The sequence below is a fragment of the Delphinus delphis genome, chromosome 16 (assembly GCF_949987515.2).
Source record: "Delphinus delphis chromosome 16, mDelDel1.2, whole genome shotgun sequence".
NCBI lineage: Eukaryota > Metazoa > Chordata > Mammalia > Artiodactyla > Delphinidae > Delphinus > Delphinus delphis.
This window is the reverse complement of record NC_082698.1, coordinates 33,850,514-33,868,136: the sequence shown is the minus strand read 5'-3', so window position 1 is coordinate 33,868,136 and position 17,623 is coordinate 33,850,514. Positions and strand designations below refer to the sequence as shown.

The following is a 17,623-nucleotide window of genomic DNA, read 5'->3' as shown; positions in this document are numbered from 1 at the left end:
AAACATCGTCAGATTTTGAAAGACGCCTATGACCCCAACCCAAAAAGGTCAGAAACCTTTAGGTTAAGCCCTAATTGTTTCAGATGAGAAAAGCTCAGGGAGGGTGACTTGAAAAGTTGTATTGAGGACACTCACATGTTATTCCCTGGACTTGAAATGTTAGTTCCTCTCTAGGCTCCTAGACACCTACTCATTTTTCAAACATCACTTCCTTGAGGAACACTTTCTCTTCCTTAACACATCTCCCTCACCCAACTAGGTGGTGTCCGCTTGTTATAAGGTTTCAGGTTATCACGTACTTCTCCTTCCTAGCACATATATAAGTCAGTGTATTAAAATTTGTTTCCTGCCACTGCGAGGACAGGAACTACATCTGTTCTGTTCACTGCTGGCACACAGTAGTTGCTCAACAAAAAAAGTGCGGACTGAAACTTGAACTCAGGCCATCCGGCTTCCAGCCCACTCTTCCTACTGCCTTCCCACTGCAGTCGGAGAAATAATCCCAAGACGTAAATAAAAATTCTCAATAGAAAAAGCCGGGAAGTTTTTTCATTTCCACCATTAATGGAGGATCTTGGCAGAAACCGCTCACCGCGAGGTGTGACGGCCGCAGGAGGGCGTCAATCAAGAGAATGCCCCCTTGCCCCGCAGGCGAGTGGAGCCGCACAGAGCTGAGGCCACACCGGGTAGCGCGTCACAGCTTCAATAGCAAACACGTGCAAAAAGGGAAAGCGGGGCTGCGCGCAGCTGCGATCCCCCAGGACCCGGGGATAGGGGACAGGGAGCAGCCCCCACTGGGTCAGAGAAGACTGCACAGCTTCTGCCTGGCGCCGTAGGATCCAGGCCTTCCCTTGATTCCTGCCCGAAGGGACTTCTGCCAGCGTCCCCGGGGAAGTGGCTGAGTCCCGGAGCCCACAGATGAAACGGGCTAGAGAGCAAGAGTCCGCAGCACCTTAAGTCTAATCGTCCTTACCACGCTGGGACGCAGGCAAGGGCCGTGGATCTCTCTCCTTGGAGTTGCCCCAGGAACCCAGGGCACTCTCTCCCGCTACGAGCACTCCCGAGACGCCCAGGGCAACAGCCAATGCTACCGTTACTCCAGGGAGCGCGCTGACCACGGAGGGTGCTCTCAGGCCTGCGAAGGCGCGGCCCGACCAGGGGCCTTTACGCCTGCGGGCCCCGAGTCCAGTCGCCCTTTGCCCGGGCCGGCTACCGCCTCCCCGGTCCCGGGCCTGGACCAGTGCCCCCGAGTTTCGGCGGAGATGCCTCGCCGCCGGGGCTAGGGCCGCTTGAGGCCGCCTTCCAGGCAGCTGCTTGCCTCGCGCCTCGCCTGACGGACGCGGCCCTGGGCTTCCTTCGAGGGCGTCCCGGGGCAGGGTGCCTGGAGCCCCGAGCGTCGGCGGCGAGGGTACAGCCGGGCTTAGGGTCCTAAGAGCCTGGGAGCAAGCGCGTCCCAGGGGCGGGGACCTCGGCCGGCGGGGGCGGGCCAAGAGTGGGGGCGGGAGACGGCTCCGGGGGCTCCGCGCCATTGGACGCAGGGCCCAGCGGCAGGAGGGGGCCAGAGAGCGCGGCCCCACCCCGCAGTCGGCAGAGCCTATAGCCGGGAGCGCGGAGCGCGGATAAATGTAGCGCCGCGGCGCGGGCGGCAGCTCTCCGAGGGCCCGGAGCGCGGCGGAGCCATGCAGTACCCGCACCCCGGACCGGCGGCAGCGGGCGCCTTGGGGGTGCCGCTGTACGCGCCCACGCCGCTGCTGCAGCCAGCGCACCCGACGCCCTTCTACATCGAGGACATCCTGGGTCGCGGGCCCGCCGCGCCCACCCCCACGCCCACGCTGCCGTCCCCCAACTCCTCCTTCACCAGCCTCGTGTCCTCCTACCGGACCCCGGTATACGAGCCCACGCCGATCCACCCCGCCTTCTCGCACCACTCCGCCGCCGCGCTGGCCGCCGCCTACGGACCCGGCGGCTTCGGGGGCCCTCTGTACCCCTTCCCGCGGTCGGTGAACGACTACACGCACGCCCTGCTCCGCCACGACCCCCTGGGTAAGGCGGCCGGGGTCATGGCGGGGCCGAGCCCGGGCGGCGGCGAGAAAGGCGCCACCCGGCAGGTGGCAGCGCCCAGGAGGCGGCGGGGGCGGAGGGGAGGCAACAGAAAGTTGTGGCAAAAGCGATTGAAAAGCGGCTGTCGGGCGCGCGCGGGGGACGGCAGGCGCGGGCCCCGGCGGCGGGCAGCCCAGTCTGCCCGCACCATGACTCAGATTGGTTTTCCTGCACCTTGCAGGCGTCGGGGCGCGCGGGCCCGGGCCGGACCTCGGGCGCTGCCGCTGGGGCCGGCAGCTGGAGGAGTCCTGGGGTCGCGTGTCGCCCGGGTGGGCTCCCTTAGCTGGAGGGACTGGGAAGGGAGAGCCAAAGCGCCCGGGCCGCCCCCGCGGGGCAGGGATAGCTGCCGGGCCGGGGTGGTTACGGGGCTGGACCTGGTTCAACAAGCTTGTGCAGTGAAAGAGCCTGACCCTTTCCGTTCATACAGGAAATCTTGAGTTCTCGATAGGAGTAAATCTGGTTTCAGAAGCTGTTAAGTGTTTTCCTGGCTGCATGAAGCAGACCCTTCCCCCGGAGTAGTGCACGCTGCTGATTATTTTATCGACATCCTCAATACAGACAAATTCAGGAAACACTCGACTTCTGATAGCCGGGATCCGTTTTTCTGATATTGTTCATTTCCTCTGTGTGGGATGTGACTTTATGGCAGCTAAAATAACCAGTTGCTTCCCTTTTTTTTTTTTTTTTTTTGAGGCTGTTTTGCCCCAGTCTGAATCCTGACGTAAGCAAAATCTCGAAAAACAACATCGCCAACTTTAAAAGCATTTAGCGCAGGCCTGCAGACCCACGGACAGACGGACGGACTGACCCACACGTCTTTGGAATAGGAAGGGCAGCGCGGACACGTTGGCCGTATAGAGTTTGCGGGACTTGTCCCCTCAGTGAGTGGCCTAGGAAATAAGCCACCCGTGATCTGCACTCGGGTGGCCCTTGGTGCCCCCGGCTAAATGAAACGGGGCTCCTTGCCTTGGGCCACCAGGGTTTCAAAATCTACTCTGTTATTGGCAGCCTCTGCAGGCACCCTGGAGACAAATAACATTAATTAATTGACATTTTAATGTCATCAGTATTATGGTGTGGTCCCTCACTCAGTTCTCCACCTTCCTTTCTCATCGCTAGAGAGATTTGGGGGGGATTATATTTTAGTTCTTTTTTTTTTTTTTAAAGTTATTGTGTTTTTGATTCCATTCCTGAGGGTTTGATGGCGCAGGCCCGGTGCGGCTCTGTTTGCCTTCTGGGCCGGAGGGGGACCCTCAGCCAGGCCGGGCCTGGGGGCAAACGTTTTCACAGAGCGCGCCCTGGGTTTCCTTGGGTTACTGCTGGGACTGTGCAGGAGGAAGCAAAGGGTTTTTCGAGATAGACCAACAGGAAACACATTGACGGAAATGTTGCCATAGCCCACGGGGTGGCTCTAACTGGCCGCCCCCACCGGCCGGGTGTGAAATCAGAGGCGGCCCGGCGCCCTCCAGCCAGGATGGGAAGCTCCACGCGCCCTGAAGCTTGCTCTTGGGCCGGAGGGCTTCCGTTGTAGCCAGGCCGCTGGACCCTGGCAGCAACGCCTTGGCTAGTGTGACAGGCCCACTCTTCCCCAACCTAACGGATATTTGGAAAGTGCGGTTCACCAAGGGAGAGGACCTCTCTGCAGGCCCTCTAGACTAAAAAAGTTGTGTATCAATTTTGAGAGCGACTGATTAAAGAGGGTCATGGTATTTTAAGCTCAACCTAGAGTCGGTGTTCTTTTGGGGAATCAAAATGATTGTATCTAGCCATGGATGTGATGGTGGTGTGTGTCTTTGAGCATACACGTGTGATCTTTGTGCACATGCCGTGTAGATGTGTGACTTTGGATGTTCCTGTGTCTGTGGGTATGATGTGTATTGGTGGGAGCGTGTTGGGTCCACATCTCAGGGGGTATACGTAAATGTGTCTGCTTGAGTGTCCCGTAGCCTACCCTCCCATTCTTTGTCATCCCCAGTGCAGGCAGGGCCGGGGTGGGCCACGCCGCTTCAGGGCCCTCACTAAGAAGCGGCCCTCACTAACCGTCGCTTTTGCCCGCAGGCAAACCCCTGCTCTGGAGCCCTTTCCTGCAGAGGCCTCTGCATAAAAGGAAAGGCGGCCAGGTGAGGTTCTCCAACGACCAGACCATCGAGCTGGAGAAGAAGTTTGAGACCCAGAAATACCTCTCCCCGCCCGAGAGGAAGCGTCTGGCCAAGATGCTGCAGCTTAGCGAGAGGCAGGTGAGCTCGCTCGCGGGGCGCAGGCAGGCTCCTGGGGCGTGGGTCGCGGGGCAAAAGGGAGACAGTGGAGCCACAGGGAACTTTGGCGCGCCTGGATCGCTGTTTGGCTCAGCAGCTCCTGAACGGCTTCTCCCCGCCTCCCCAGGTCCCTCGGGATTCTGGGCTCTTGGCAAGTTTTCTTTCTGTCTTTCCTGTAGGTCAAAACCTGGTTTCAGAATCGACGCGCTAAATGGAGAAGACTAAAACAGGTATTGACATGGCTCTGTTTCTATGGAAATAAATATTTTTATCATGTTATCTCAATGCGAGGCCTGTTACAGGTTGTATGCAAAAGTCATTTGAGGGACTATTTAACCTCTTCACCTTGATTAAAAAGGCAAATAGTCCTGCTGAAATTCAGGATGAGTTGTTCAGGCGGCAGTAATGCTAAAAGCACCTAATGCGGTTCCTATATCAATTATGCTTGGGTTTTCACACACTGGCTAGTAAAACTCCCAGCTAATTGTTTTATAAACCCCATATGTTGTTTATCTAATTAACGCAGGAAAGATAAAGTAATTGACAGTAAATGACTTAAGCAGTTATCTTTGGGAGAAAATTGTTTCTTTTATTTACACAGCCACAATAAAACTAGGCAGAGCTCAAGGGTAAATATAAGGAAATAAACACTTTTAAGTCTTGTTTGCACTGTTTTTTAGAAGAATTAAATATCAAAGTGTTAAAAAATTATTTTCCCTCTACTTCTAGCTCTTAAAATGAATATAAAAACAGTAAGAGAATATCCAAGCCTGTTTGAAAGGCAGCTTAAACTTTCTAACAGTCTTTCTTCCAATGACCTTGTTACGCAATATGTGATAAAAAGTAAAGGCTAATTCAGTTTTTAAAGAAGCTCTGTTGACTTAAAGCTAAAGATTTGTTTTTGATGTCCTAATCTGGATGTCTTCTCCAAAGTTATCTGACAAATGCTGAATTTTTCATTTGCCAGTCTATATACGGTTTATAATAAATGAGATATTTTTGAAACAATAATGAGTGGGGAAATTGAAAGCAGCGTGCCTTTTAAAATTTAGCGATAAATTTCAGATTCCCTCTCAATATCTGATCTTGTGACTTGTTACATAGTTGTAAGCTTGGTAAATCTATTATTCTATAGTCTGGCTTTAGAAAAAAAACTTTAGCAGTATATCATAATATTTCTTCATAGTGTCTATGTGCATTTTAGACAAAAACAGGATTAAAAATTTACTAACTTATTTGGTTCTTGGTCAAAGGTAGTTTACCAGGGACTTTAAAAACAGTGGTTCCTATGTAATATGGGAATATTTTCCAGAAATTTCCTCCAGATTTTAAGTAAATTATATTTGTCTCTCTTTCCAGTTAGCAACATTCTTCCAGTTCTGCATTTTTTCTTTGCCACGATTGTGTAACTTGCTACACATATTTATGTGTGTATATGTTTGTGAGCTTACTCCGGAAAATGCATAAAAAAAGGATTCAGTCTAATAATTTTGAAACTTTATCCTTAATTCACTATTTAGCATTCATATTTTTTAAATGTCTGAAGACTTTGTTAATTGGCAAGGTTTAAATATTTGAAGAATAAAGATAGTGTGTATCTGTAGTGATCTAATTTCTTTTTCTCCCTAAACTTTTAAGAACCTTGAGACCACGGGTCTGGGCTGGAGTTAAGCCTTCATCTGACATAGCACATTTACATTTATATTTGTGATTGGTGGTTCTTATCTGGCAAGAGTATAATCTTTCTCTGAATATGACAGGAATTTTATTTCTTCCAAAGTGAGAAAGAAGCACAAGTATGTATTTTCTGAATAAAAATATTATACCTGAAAGCAGTTGATAAGCTAAGAATTAAAAAGATGGTAGAAGATGAAAAGACATTTGATTCATGTCTCTCACTTCTTCATATCTCATGATCCCACCAATCTCCATTTTCATCCTCTTCATTCAGGAGAACCCTCAAAACAATAAAAAAGAAGAACTGGAAAGTTTGGACAATTCCTGCGACCAGAGGCAAGACAGTGAACAGAATAAAGGTGCTTTGGATAGCTCTCAATGTTCGCCCTCCCCTGTCTCCCAGGAAGACCTTGAATCAGAGATTTCAGAGGATTCTGATCAGGAAGTGGACATCGAGGGTGATAAAGGCTATTTTAATGCTGGATGATGACCACTGACATTGGCATGTTCAGAAAACTGAGCTTTGGAATAACATTTGCCACAGAAAATCTCCATAGATGAACCGGAAAACTATATGAGAAAGGGAATCAATTTTGGGTATTCTGGAAACCTAAAATGTGTGGTGCACTGGCTAAATAACAAACACATTGAAACCTTAATTTTGACTTAAATAGTTTATGAACTGATTTTAGATTGTATGATAAAGGGACTCTTCACTGATTAAATTCACCCCCTTTTTAAAAAGTAACTTGTTTTTTCTATTTATAAAAAGTAATTTTGAACTTTTTTGTTAAATTTTTAAGTTATAACTTTAAAGATTTTAATAGGAATTTCTTGAATGATTTTTCTATAACCTGTTTCTACATCCCACTTAATGGAAAATAAAGGGACATCCCAAATCCAGAGGTATGCCTTGGAAAGGGGGCCCACAATTCAGGCAGCCTTGTAATATTTTAAAGGAAACATTCCTTACTTTTTTGTTACATTCTTACACTGCTGCCTTAAATCCAAAACCATCTCAGAGCTCTTGTCTCGGGGATGTATGTGTTCTTTTCGTCAGAGAGATATATAATCAATATAAGTTGATAATCTTAAATGCTTGTTTTGCACTGTCACTTAGAACCTGTTTGACCAAGGTGTTAAGGGGATAGTACAGTCCAGTTCAAGCAGAGAAACTGACTCATCAGTGACTAAAATTAATCACAGATGAACTAGAAGTAGCAGATTAATTAAATGTAAGTAGATTGTAGATATTGTGTTTTATATTAAACAGTGTTTATAATGTGTGTATATATAATTGTTCACTGTAAAAAAGACATGGCCAAAATGGTTTGTTTGTTTTTTTAAATGAGTAACTTGTATATAAAATAAATCCGCCGGTGGGATGACTGACCTCTTTGGACCTCTCATTCTTCGATTAAAACAAACCCACACCTTTTCTTCCAGCGCCTGGGGTGACTGGCGCGGTGCTGGGCGCTGGGGCCGGCGCTGGGGCGTGGGGTCCGGCGCAGGAGCGTCTGGCGGTGCGTCTCACCGGCGCTCCTGCGGCTCGTGGCTCCTGGCGTCCTGGGGGCGCGGTTCTGGCGCTGGCACCTGAAAGGTAGATGTGAGCCTTTCCCCGGGAGTTTGCTGGGGGTTGGCGGGGGACGGGGAGTGGTGTGTGTGTGTCTGGAGCAGCGGAGGTGGCTCCCGCCTGCAGACCCCGAGCCCCGGGCGCGCCAGGCGGCGGGAAGGGAAGAGCAGCTGCGCCGCGGCGGAGCGCGGGGGCCGCCGAACGCCATCGATTCACCTTGGCTGGCCGGGCAGCCCGGGCCGCCGTCCTTGACCCGCGTGAGTCAACACTGCGTCATCCTTTGGCTGCCGAGCCCGGGTTGGGGGTCCGCTTAGGGGGAGGGGAGTACTTTGTGACAGGACAGCGGTTCTCCCTCTTCAGCGAGCTTCAGAATCACCGGCAGAGCTTGTTGGAACTCATTGCCCTCCCCATCCCCCGAGTTTCTGATTTGGGCAGATCTGGGGTGGGCCAGGGAATTTACACTTCTAACAAGTGCCCAGGTGTTGCCCAAGCTGCTGGTCTGGGGCTCTAAGGTGCTTCTTGTGTGGAAAAAGCAGGTGGGACCCGCGTTCACCCCTCACTCCCTCAGCTGCTCCCCTCCTGCCGACAGTTCCTGCCAGTGTGGGAACAGGAGGGTGGCAGCGTTGAGGAGGACGAGGGGAGGTGGGCGCAGGGCTCCTGGCTGAGGGGAGGGAGCAGGGCTGAGAAAGAGGTATTGTGAGGGGAGGAATGAAGTGCTGAGCTGGGGGTGGGTGTGGAGCTGAGAGGAAGGGTGGGCTGAGGTTTCTGACCGGCCGGGTATTGCCAGCCCAGCTGCTTGCCTACTTGGGGCCGTCAGGTTCCTGACATTCCAGGAAACGAAGAGCCAGATCTGGGAGGGGGGAGTCCAGAAATCTCTTCCTCAGATTGGGATTGACATATACACGCTACTATATATAAAACAGGTAACTAATAAGGACCTCCTGTGTAGTACAGGGAACTCTACTCAATACTCTGTAATGGCCTATATGGGAAAGAATGGATATATGTATAACTGATTCACTTTGCTGTACACCTGAAACTAACACAGCGTCGTAAATCACCTACACTCCAATAAAAATGAAAAAAAAAAAAGAAAGAAATCCCTTCCTCTAGCCTGGGCCTCCATGGAGGCCTCTAGTTATTGTGGAGTTGGGTGCCTCTGGGCTGGGGTCCTGTGAAGGAATGCCTCTGCCCCTGGCCTGGCTTGACCAGGGCTGTGGCTTCCCAGACATGAGCACTCAGATGAAGAGAGTGAAAAAGTCGTTGCACTTAGGGTGTTGTCACACCCTGCCTCCTTAGATTCCAAGAAGGCCCATGGAATTACCTGTGAATTTTATTTATTTATTATTTATTTATTTTAATAATTTTTTCCATCAAACTTGCTATATTGCTACTTTCAGATAATTCTTTTTTTAAAAAAATAATGAACAGGGGACTCCTTTTTAGGAAACATTTATTTATTTTTTATTTATTTTATTTATTTATTTTGGCTGCACTGGGTCTTAGTTGCGGCACGCGGGATCTTCCTTGCGGCGTGCAGGATCTTTTTTTAGCTGTGGCAAGCGGACTTCTTAGTTGTGGCATGCATGTGGGATCTAGTTTCCCAACCAGGGATCGAACCCAGGCCGCCTGCATTGGGAGCGCAGAGTCTTACCCACTGGACCACCAGGGAAGTCCTTACCTGTGAATTTTAATTTCTGAGAAAATTTGTCCTGGGTCCTGAAGCAGAGAGGTGTGCATTGGCCTGGAAGTTTAAAGATTTGGGTTGGAGTTTTAGTTCTTTGCCTCAGTTCTTTCATCTATTGAATGAAGATGGTCTAGTTGATCTACGTGACCCTTACCAGCACCCCAATTCCCAACTCAGTTCTCCCCAATGTCGGAGCCCAAAGTAGACATCCAGTGGGAGGGTCTCCTTTCCCCTCATCTGTAGGCTCCAGGCTCCCTGTCCCTGCCTGACAGGTTTCATCAAGGTTTCAAAGGTCATAGTCAGTCTCATTTGAAAAGAGGACTGTCTGTATCAGAGTCTGGGGAGAACAGGAGGCTTATGGGCCTAATATTGAATTAAAGCAATCCTGAAATCTGTGTGTGTGTGTGTGTGTGTGTGTGTGTGTGTGTGTGTTTCACTCCTGGAGATAACCTCTGGTTAATGTTTATTCTTGAGAATAACTGTATCATGACTATGAAGCAGAGGAATACAGGTTTATGTATTGATTGGCACTAGAAAAATTGAGGAGTGAAATCTTGTTTTAAAGTAGACAATCCCTGAAACCAGGCCATTTTCCAATTTAAAGTTATTCCCAATTCTCTTCAAGTTGATCACGTTCTGAATCTAAACATGTCCTTAAGAATCCACAGCATGTTACCTGGAGGAAGTACAGTATTTTCAGGACACAGGTTGGCATTAACTGTTTTCTAAAGTGCCCCATTGCAGATTGCCAATGAGTATTTACAAATTCTTCCTACAATCCAGGCATTTTTCATTTGTTTGTCTTTTGGCTATTTCATGTTGAAGCAGCATGTATGACCTTTACAGCACAACTCCTGTCTTGTTTTTAACTCTTTTTATCAGGAGATTCAACTTGAAAACGGTTATCATTTAGCAGAAAGACAAACAGAAAAGCACATTTTTGTAAGCAAAACGTTAATGATTGGAAGAATTGCCCTAATTTCACCATGACAGTGTGTGATTAATCCCCTGGGTCATGTACTTATACTTTAAGTTATTCAGTTCCTCAGTCTTTGATATTCAGAACCCTTTCTAACTTAATAGGATATTGATTTTGTTGGATGATGTACTTTGACTCTTTAAACAACATCACTTTTAGGAATGACTAGGCTGCTGTGTAGTATTTTATTTAGAGAACTGTTGCATAAGGTTTCTTTTTCTTACTTTTTATGGTTTTCTCAGGGTGAAGGCTGATAAGACATCTTGTGGGAAAAGAGGAAACCATCTCTGATAGTGAAAGTACCTATTCTCTTTCAACATTTCTGACAACCTTTTTTCTGTGTGTGGTTTCATTGTTGTGAATATTCATTTTAGTTAATGGGGGCAGGGCAGGGATTTAAGAAAATGTATCTAGACTTGGGGGAAATGCATTTAGCTGGGGACAGAATACACTTACCAAAAATCCCCATTTCAGTTATACTGCCTTGAGGAAGACGATGGGAACTCAAAATCTCACCCTTTTGATTCTTCTTTAAAATCTAATGATTTTAAAATCTAATGCTCCTCTAAATCTGTGATTGGAGGTGATATTTATGTGAATACTGACAGCATGGGACAAATGTGGAAAACTAAACAATCACTCATGATGCTTCTAATTAGGAGTTTGGTATCTCATAGTAAAAATAATCAGATGTTGTACTAACATTTACTTTTCATCCCTCTGGGTTTCATGAAATTCCAGCTGGAATCTCTATATAATCTGATTTTATCCCTTGATACTTTTTTTTTTTTTGTATTGTTGTTGAATCCGAATGAGAAGCACTTTGGAGATTCCTCCCACCCACCAGTATACCTGAGGTCCAAGGTCTACAGAACATTAGCTACCCCTTCAGATATGGCTGTGGGGAACCCTACTCAGGAATCTTACCGTTGTGGATAAGAGCAGGGCTGGAAGTAAGGCAGACGAGTCCCCTCCACCTCCCTTGCTGGTTGGGGGCCTTGGGCTCAATTCTCAGCCTCAACTCCTCGAGAGGTGGGCGGCTCACCTGAGAGGAGGCATCAATACCTGGCACACAGTGGGCGCCAAGTGTCAGCCTGAAAAGCTAGAAAGCCCCCACTGAGTCCCTTCTTTTGAAGCAGCTCTTTGATTCGCAGTTGCAGGCGGGAAACCTCTTCAGTCGGATGTACACAAATCTCTCCAGACAATAGAGAGGGCCGCGGGGAGGAGACCCTGGGGCTGGAAAAGGCATTTCCTGTCTGCGGAGGATCTTGACTTTGGAGCATCCGGCGGTAGCCGCGAGGTTTTCGAGGCGGCCGAAAACTTTCTCGTGTGGCTGCTTAAAAAAGTCACTGCCAATTTCAGTCACTGCGATTTTCTCGATGAAAGCTAAGGAGATAACTTCTCACTTAAAATTTTTTTTTAAACATTAGAATTTTTTTTTCTAATTTGGAAGGGGAGTTTGGTATTATTCAAAATCTTAAAAATTCAAAAATCTCATCACCCATCTCATCACTCCATAACACTACGACAAGAAAGGGTTAACGGTAACCTCATCCCTGCCCGACCCCCAATTCATAGGTACTGGCAGGAAGAGAAATACCTATTCAGTTTGTCTCCATTAAACTTGTTTATATTTTTCATTTGTAGTTTATGTCCTTTATCCCTCCTCACCTCTCCACTTTTTAAAAATTTATTCCCTTTTACAACCTTCCCCCATTTCCTCCATCTCAAGATTCCTCTTCCTCATTCAGTTTATTTCCCCATTAAGAATAGAAAATGGGGCTTCCCTGGTGGCGCAGTGGTTGAGAGTCCGCCTGCCGATGCAGGGGACACGGGTTCGTGCCCCGGTCTGGGAAGATCCCACATGCCCCGGAGCGGCTGGGCCCGTGAGCCATGGCCGCTGAGCCTGCGCGTCCAGAGCAAAAAAAAAAAAAAAAAGAATAGAAAATGACTAGTTTCAATTCTTTAGAGGTCACAGTTAGGCCTAAGATTTTCTTCAAATATATAGAAATTTTCAGCTTTCAGGTGAAAATCCTAAGTTTGAGGGCGATGTTGCTGGAGTCCTAATACACTGCCCCCATCCCTCCAAGGACAGTTCTTTTAGTTTAGCTTTTTATTTATTTTCTTTTTGAGCCAGGATAAGCAATAATAGTGATAATAATAATCAAAAAGTAATAATACGTGTGTCCCCAGGGGTCAATAATAGTGATAATAATAATCAAAAAGTAATAATACGTGTGTCCCCAGGGGTCAAGCATTTGTGCACTGGGGGGTAGTGGAGGTGCCCAAGAGGTGGTGCAAGGGGTAGGCTCAGGATGCCCTGGCGGAGCCTTCCAGAGGTCCTAACACAGAGGAAAGTAAATGGAGTGCTGTTCTAGGGAGAGAGATAATCAAATTCACAGACCTGGAAGGGAAGGAGGGCAGGGAATAAGTATGACTAGAATCATCAGAGGTGTTTGGGTTCCAGCATTTGGAAAAAAGGATTATGGACTGCATTCTCCCTTTCCAGTCACACAGATCTCTTTGCTTTTACTTTTGCACTTTCCTCCATCTGGAACTCTCCTTCCCCAGACATTCTCCTGGCTGGCTCCCTTGCCTCCCTCAGGCTTCGCCTTCCCTAGCCATCCTGTTTAAAATCACAACTCCCTCTTCCCTATTCCCCTCCCACAAGTTAATGTTCTCTATTTCCCTTATTACAATTGGATATCATATTTCAACTTATTTATTTATTACTTATTTGTCTCTCAGTGAAATGTTATTGCCGCAGCAAAGGAATTTTTATCTGTTTTGTCTGCTACCGTGTATCTCCAGCCTGACACAGAATAGGTGCTCCGTAGTATGTGTTCAATGAATGAATGAATGAACATACATTGAGCACTTACTGTGCATTGAATATTATATGAGTCCTTCACATAGTTTATATCATTTAATTCTCACAAAAATCTTCTGAGGTGGCTACTGTTATTACCCTGTTTTCCTGATAAGGAAACTGTCACCGAGAAGTTAAGCCCAAGACCTCAATTACTGTACCAGTCAATGTTGTAACGTGAAGTTCCTCATTTAATCTTTTGTACCCTTGAGAAGGTATCAAGCCAAGTCTAATTCTAGGTATAAGAAGAGAGTTGAGGGTTTTTGTTCATTCTATGTAATCTTTTTGTTTTAATTCAAGTCCAGCATTAAATCTGGAAGGGATTACCACACAGTATAGGGGTTGTGAAGCTTCTGTGTGTATAGCACATTATTCTGTTACACAAGAAACTAATAAGCTGACTGGAGCACCATTTCCAGTTTTCTGGGGAAATGAGCGTTATAAAATACACTTTAGGAATTCCCTGGCAGTCCAGTGGTTAGGACCACGTCCACTGCAGGGTGCCCGAGTTCGATCCCTGATCGGGGAACTAAGATCTCGTAAGCTGTGAGGTGCGGACAAAAAAAAAAACAACAAACCACTTTATATCTGTTAAAGTGTTTAAAAAAATATCTGTCCCTGGTTTATGTTATTTGGTGTTCCCATTATATAAACTGTCTAGTATCATTACATTTCTTCTTCATTTGATCCACTGATGCATGTTCCACAAAGGCCTCTGAACATAGAGCAGCTCAGTGGCTTACTATGGGGTCCCCAGCATCTAGCACTGGGCTTGGCATGCAGTAAGGTTTTTTTTTTTTTTTTTTTGATGTGGACCATTTTTAAAGTCTTTATTGAATTTGTTACAATATTGCTTCTGTTGTTTATGTTTTTTGGTTTTTTGGCCAGGAGGCATGTGAGATCTTAGCTCCCTGACCAGGGATTGAACCCACGCCCCCTGCATTGGAAGACGAAGTCTTAACCACTGCACCGCCAGGGAAGTCCCATGCAGTAAGCTTTTAATAAATATTGTACTGTAGAATGAAAATGAAAACCACGTGCCCTCCCCAACGGAAAGGAGAGACATTTCCCCTCCTCCCCAAGCCTTGCACTCTCATTATATTTCCTATTCCTTGACCATCAGAAGTATAGCTTGTCTGGATGGCTCCCACAGCACAGTAGAAAGCATAGTAAGGACTGCAAGTACAGGAGAGTCTATGCCAGGCTTGGTCATGGGTGGGAGGAGGACAGGTTTAGGTCTGTTTAGTGCTTTAAACAAGTGCTAAAAGATGTTCTCCCCCCGCTTTTTATGGACATGATTTATTTTTATTTTTAAAATTTTTTAACATCTTTATTAGAGTATAATTGCTTTACAATGGTGTGTCAGCTTCTGCTCTATAACAAAGTGAATCAGTTATACATATACATATGTTCCCATATCTCTTCCCTCTTGCGTCTCCCTCCCTCCCTATCCCACCCCTCTAGGTGGTCACAGAGCACCGAGCTGATCTCCCTGTGCTATGCGGCTGCTTCCCACTAGCTATCTATTTTAGGTTTGGTAGTGTATATATGTCCTTGCCTCTCTCTCACTTTGACGGACATGAATTTTAAGAGGAAGTGCTTCTGTGGGTTTATATTGGCCATCTTTCCCTTAGATTTGGCAATTTCATTCAATTTCCAATTCACACTTCTCAATTTCAATCAAGAGTTTCATTTAAAATATACCTGGCTTACTGAAAGATGACACCATTCGGGGTAGCCTGTTATTACTACTATTTTTATCAGCATGATCCATTTAGCAAATGGAAGCAGGAAATCCAAATGCTTTTAAATGATTTCTTAAAGTACATGAATTGCAAAGAAACAAATGTAGAAGGAACATAAAATGTGTTTGCTTCACACCCTGGTTCAATGTTTTAGCTTTCCTCAGCAGCTTATGGAGTCTGTATTACTACAGACTTTCCATTAATTTTAAATTAGGCAGACTAATTCAATAAATGTTTAAAAAATGGCCGCTGAGCGCAGGTTCAGATGTCCAGAGGAAGTGGTTTCTTAGACACCTGCCTCCCATGTATTGAGTTGATGGTATGTAGGTGGAAGGGAGTGAGATAGTTATGATGATGTATGGTGCTGTTGATTAGTTAATTGAAGGTAAAATTTTTAGCTTTACCAAGCAATTACCTGATCTCATTAAGGTCTTTAAAATCACCCAAATATGATTTTGCCTGAAGCAGCTGCCCCTTGTTTAGATGTTATTTCAGGCATTAAGAAAAACACAATACTAATGGTAACCAGGGAATTTAAGCCTGCAATTTCTGTAATATATTGTTCTGAATCTTAGCCATTATTGAGTACTATCTGAACATGGGACGCTAAACTATATTTACATTTGTATGGTGTTTTATTTTTCAAAAACTTTTTAAAGTATATGTTTATAAAATATATACTTTTAAACAAATGAAATTTTTAATTTATTTTTATTTTTTTCGGTATGCGGGCCTCTCACTGCTGTTGCCTCTCCCGTTGCGGAGCACAGGCTCCGGACGTGCAGGCCCAGCGGCCACGGCTCAAGGGCCCAGCCGCTCCGTGGCATGTGGAACCTTCCCGGACCGGGGCACGAACTTGCGTCCCCTGCATCAGCAGGCGGACTCTCAACCACTGAGCCACCAGGGAAGCCCAAACAAATGAAATTTTTAATGTTGATTTTATTTTAATTTTTAAGGAAATGTCTTAGTAAAGTATAATTTACATACAAAAAAAGTTCACAAATCATAGGTGTATGGCTCACAAAATGTAGACACCAGGTAACTGGAATCCTTATGATGACATAAAACTACTAGATCCCTAGAAGCTCCTTTTATACCAACTCTGGGTCATTGTGCCCACTTCTGCCCCAAAGGAAGCCACTATCCTGAGTCCAAACAGTGTAGAGTCATTTGTTGATTTTTGAACTTTATATAAATAGAATCATACAGTCCTCTTTTGTCTCTGGCTTCTTTAGTTCACTTTTTTATTTGTAAAATTCACCCACATTATTGTGTGATGTCGTTTGTTCATTCCAAATGCTGTGTAGTAGTTCATTGTATGAATTTTCATGCTACTTTAAATAATCCATCTGAAATTAAAAACTGTACCACAAAGTTTACAAATATTTAAAAACAATAACACTTCACATATTATAACTAGACACTTATTTTTCAAATGACATGATCCATTTGTAATTCTAAGACTCCTAGGTGCTTGGAAAGAAAGAAAGCAGGAAGACCACAGGCATCATCAAGAAGCAAATGACAGGGCTTCCTTGGTGGTGCAGTGCTTAAGAATCCACCCGCCAATGCAGGGGACACTGGTTCGAGCCCTTGTCCGGGAAGATCCCATGTGCCATGGAGAAACTAAGCCTGTGTGCCACAACTACTGAGCCTGTGCTCTAGAGCCCGTAAGTCACAACAACTGAAGCCTGCGCGCCTAGAGCCCGTGCTCTGCAACAAGAGAAGCCACCGCAATGAGAAGCCTGAGCACAGCAATGAAGAGTAGCCACTGCTCGTTGCAACTAGAGAAAGCTCACTCACGGCTACGAAGACCCAATGCAGCCAAAAATAAATAAAATAAATAAATAAGTTTATTTTTAAAAAAAGAAACAAATGATAGCAACCCTTTGCATACCAGGAGGGTTGGGAATATTAGTAACTAAGCTACTGCCTATTTTTTTCCACTCAGGAAAATTAAATTAAAAAATTTTTTTTTCTGAAAACAACTTTCCAAGGTTAATTTATGTTACACATGGTTCATGGTAAGAAAACTAAGTAATAACAAGTCAAATGAGCAAAGAAGAACCTCAAATTTATTTTAATTCTGGACATAGGGTCTCCCAGTAATTATAGTATTTTTATGTAGTAATTTTAGGAATTTTGTTGGCATCCTACTCTACTTTTATGTTCCTTTTACTTTGCAGTTAATGATTATGAAGGTGCCATGAAAAGGTGGCCTGGCTTTGACTCCTGGATTTGCTGTTAAGTAGTGATATGACTTTGGACATATCCCTTACCCTCTCTGAGTCTGTTTCTTCATAATAAAATGAGGGTCTTGGACTGGGTCTTTTTTTTTTTTTTTTAGAAAAATTTAACATTTTATTACTTTTGTTGTTGGTCGTGCTGCACAGCTTGTGGGATCTCAGTTTCCCAACCAGGGATTGAACCTGGGCCATAGCAGTGAAAACCCGGAATCCCAACCACTAGGCCACCAGAGAACTCCCTGGGTCATTTTTTTCTTTCTTTCTTTTTCTTTTTTTTGCAGTACGCGGGTGTCTCACTGTCGTGGCCTCTCCAGTTGCGGAGCACAGGCTCCGGACATGCAGGCTCAGCGGCCATGGCTCACGGGCACAGCCGCTCCGCGGCATATGGGATCTTCCCGGACCGGGGCACGAACCCATGTCTCCTGCATCGGCAGGCAGACTCTCAACCACTGCGCCACCAGGGAAGCCCCCTGGGTCATTTTTAATGTTGCA

The 17,623-nt window shown here is 46.0% G+C and overlaps 2 protein-coding genes across 2 annotated transcripts in view; both read left to right on the top strand.

The window, feature by feature from the left end:
- Positions 1–1,598: 1,598 nt before the first annotated feature.
- On the top strand, positions 1,599–7,419 carry HHEX (hematopoietically expressed homeobox). The gene is made up of 4 exons (XM_060034469.1): positions 1,599–2,043; positions 4,159–4,337; positions 4,535–4,585; positions 6,307–7,419. The coding sequence occupies exons 1-4, from the start codon at positions 1,680–1,682 to the stop codon at positions 6,517–6,519; spliced, it is 807 nt and encodes a 268-aa protein (XP_059890452.1). The 5' UTR covers positions 1,599–1,679; the 3' UTR covers positions 6,520–7,419.
- A 153-nt stretch (positions 7,420–7,572) lies between these two features.
- Positions 7,573–17,623, top strand: part of EXOC6 (exocyst complex component 6) — a 318,511-nt gene continuing 308,460 nt past the window's right edge. The window contains exon 1 of the mRNA XM_060034465.1: positions 7,573–7,632. The gene's annotated coding sequence lies outside the window, so the exon portion shown is untranslated. The remainder of the gene's footprint in view (positions 7,633–17,623) is intronic.

Coding starts and splice junctions, on each gene's coding strand:
- HHEX (XM_060034469.1), top strand. CDS start 1,680: ATGCAGTACCCGCACCCCGGACCGGCGGCAGCGGGCGCCTTGGGGGTG. Junction 4,338..4,534: donor TGCAGCTTAGCGAGAGGCAG/GTGAGCTCGCTC, acceptor TCTTTCCTGTAG/GTCAAAACCTGGTTTCAGAA. Junction 4,586..6,306: donor AATGGAGAAGACTAAAACAG/GTATTGACATGG, acceptor CTCTTCATTCAG/GAGAACCCTCAAAACAATAA.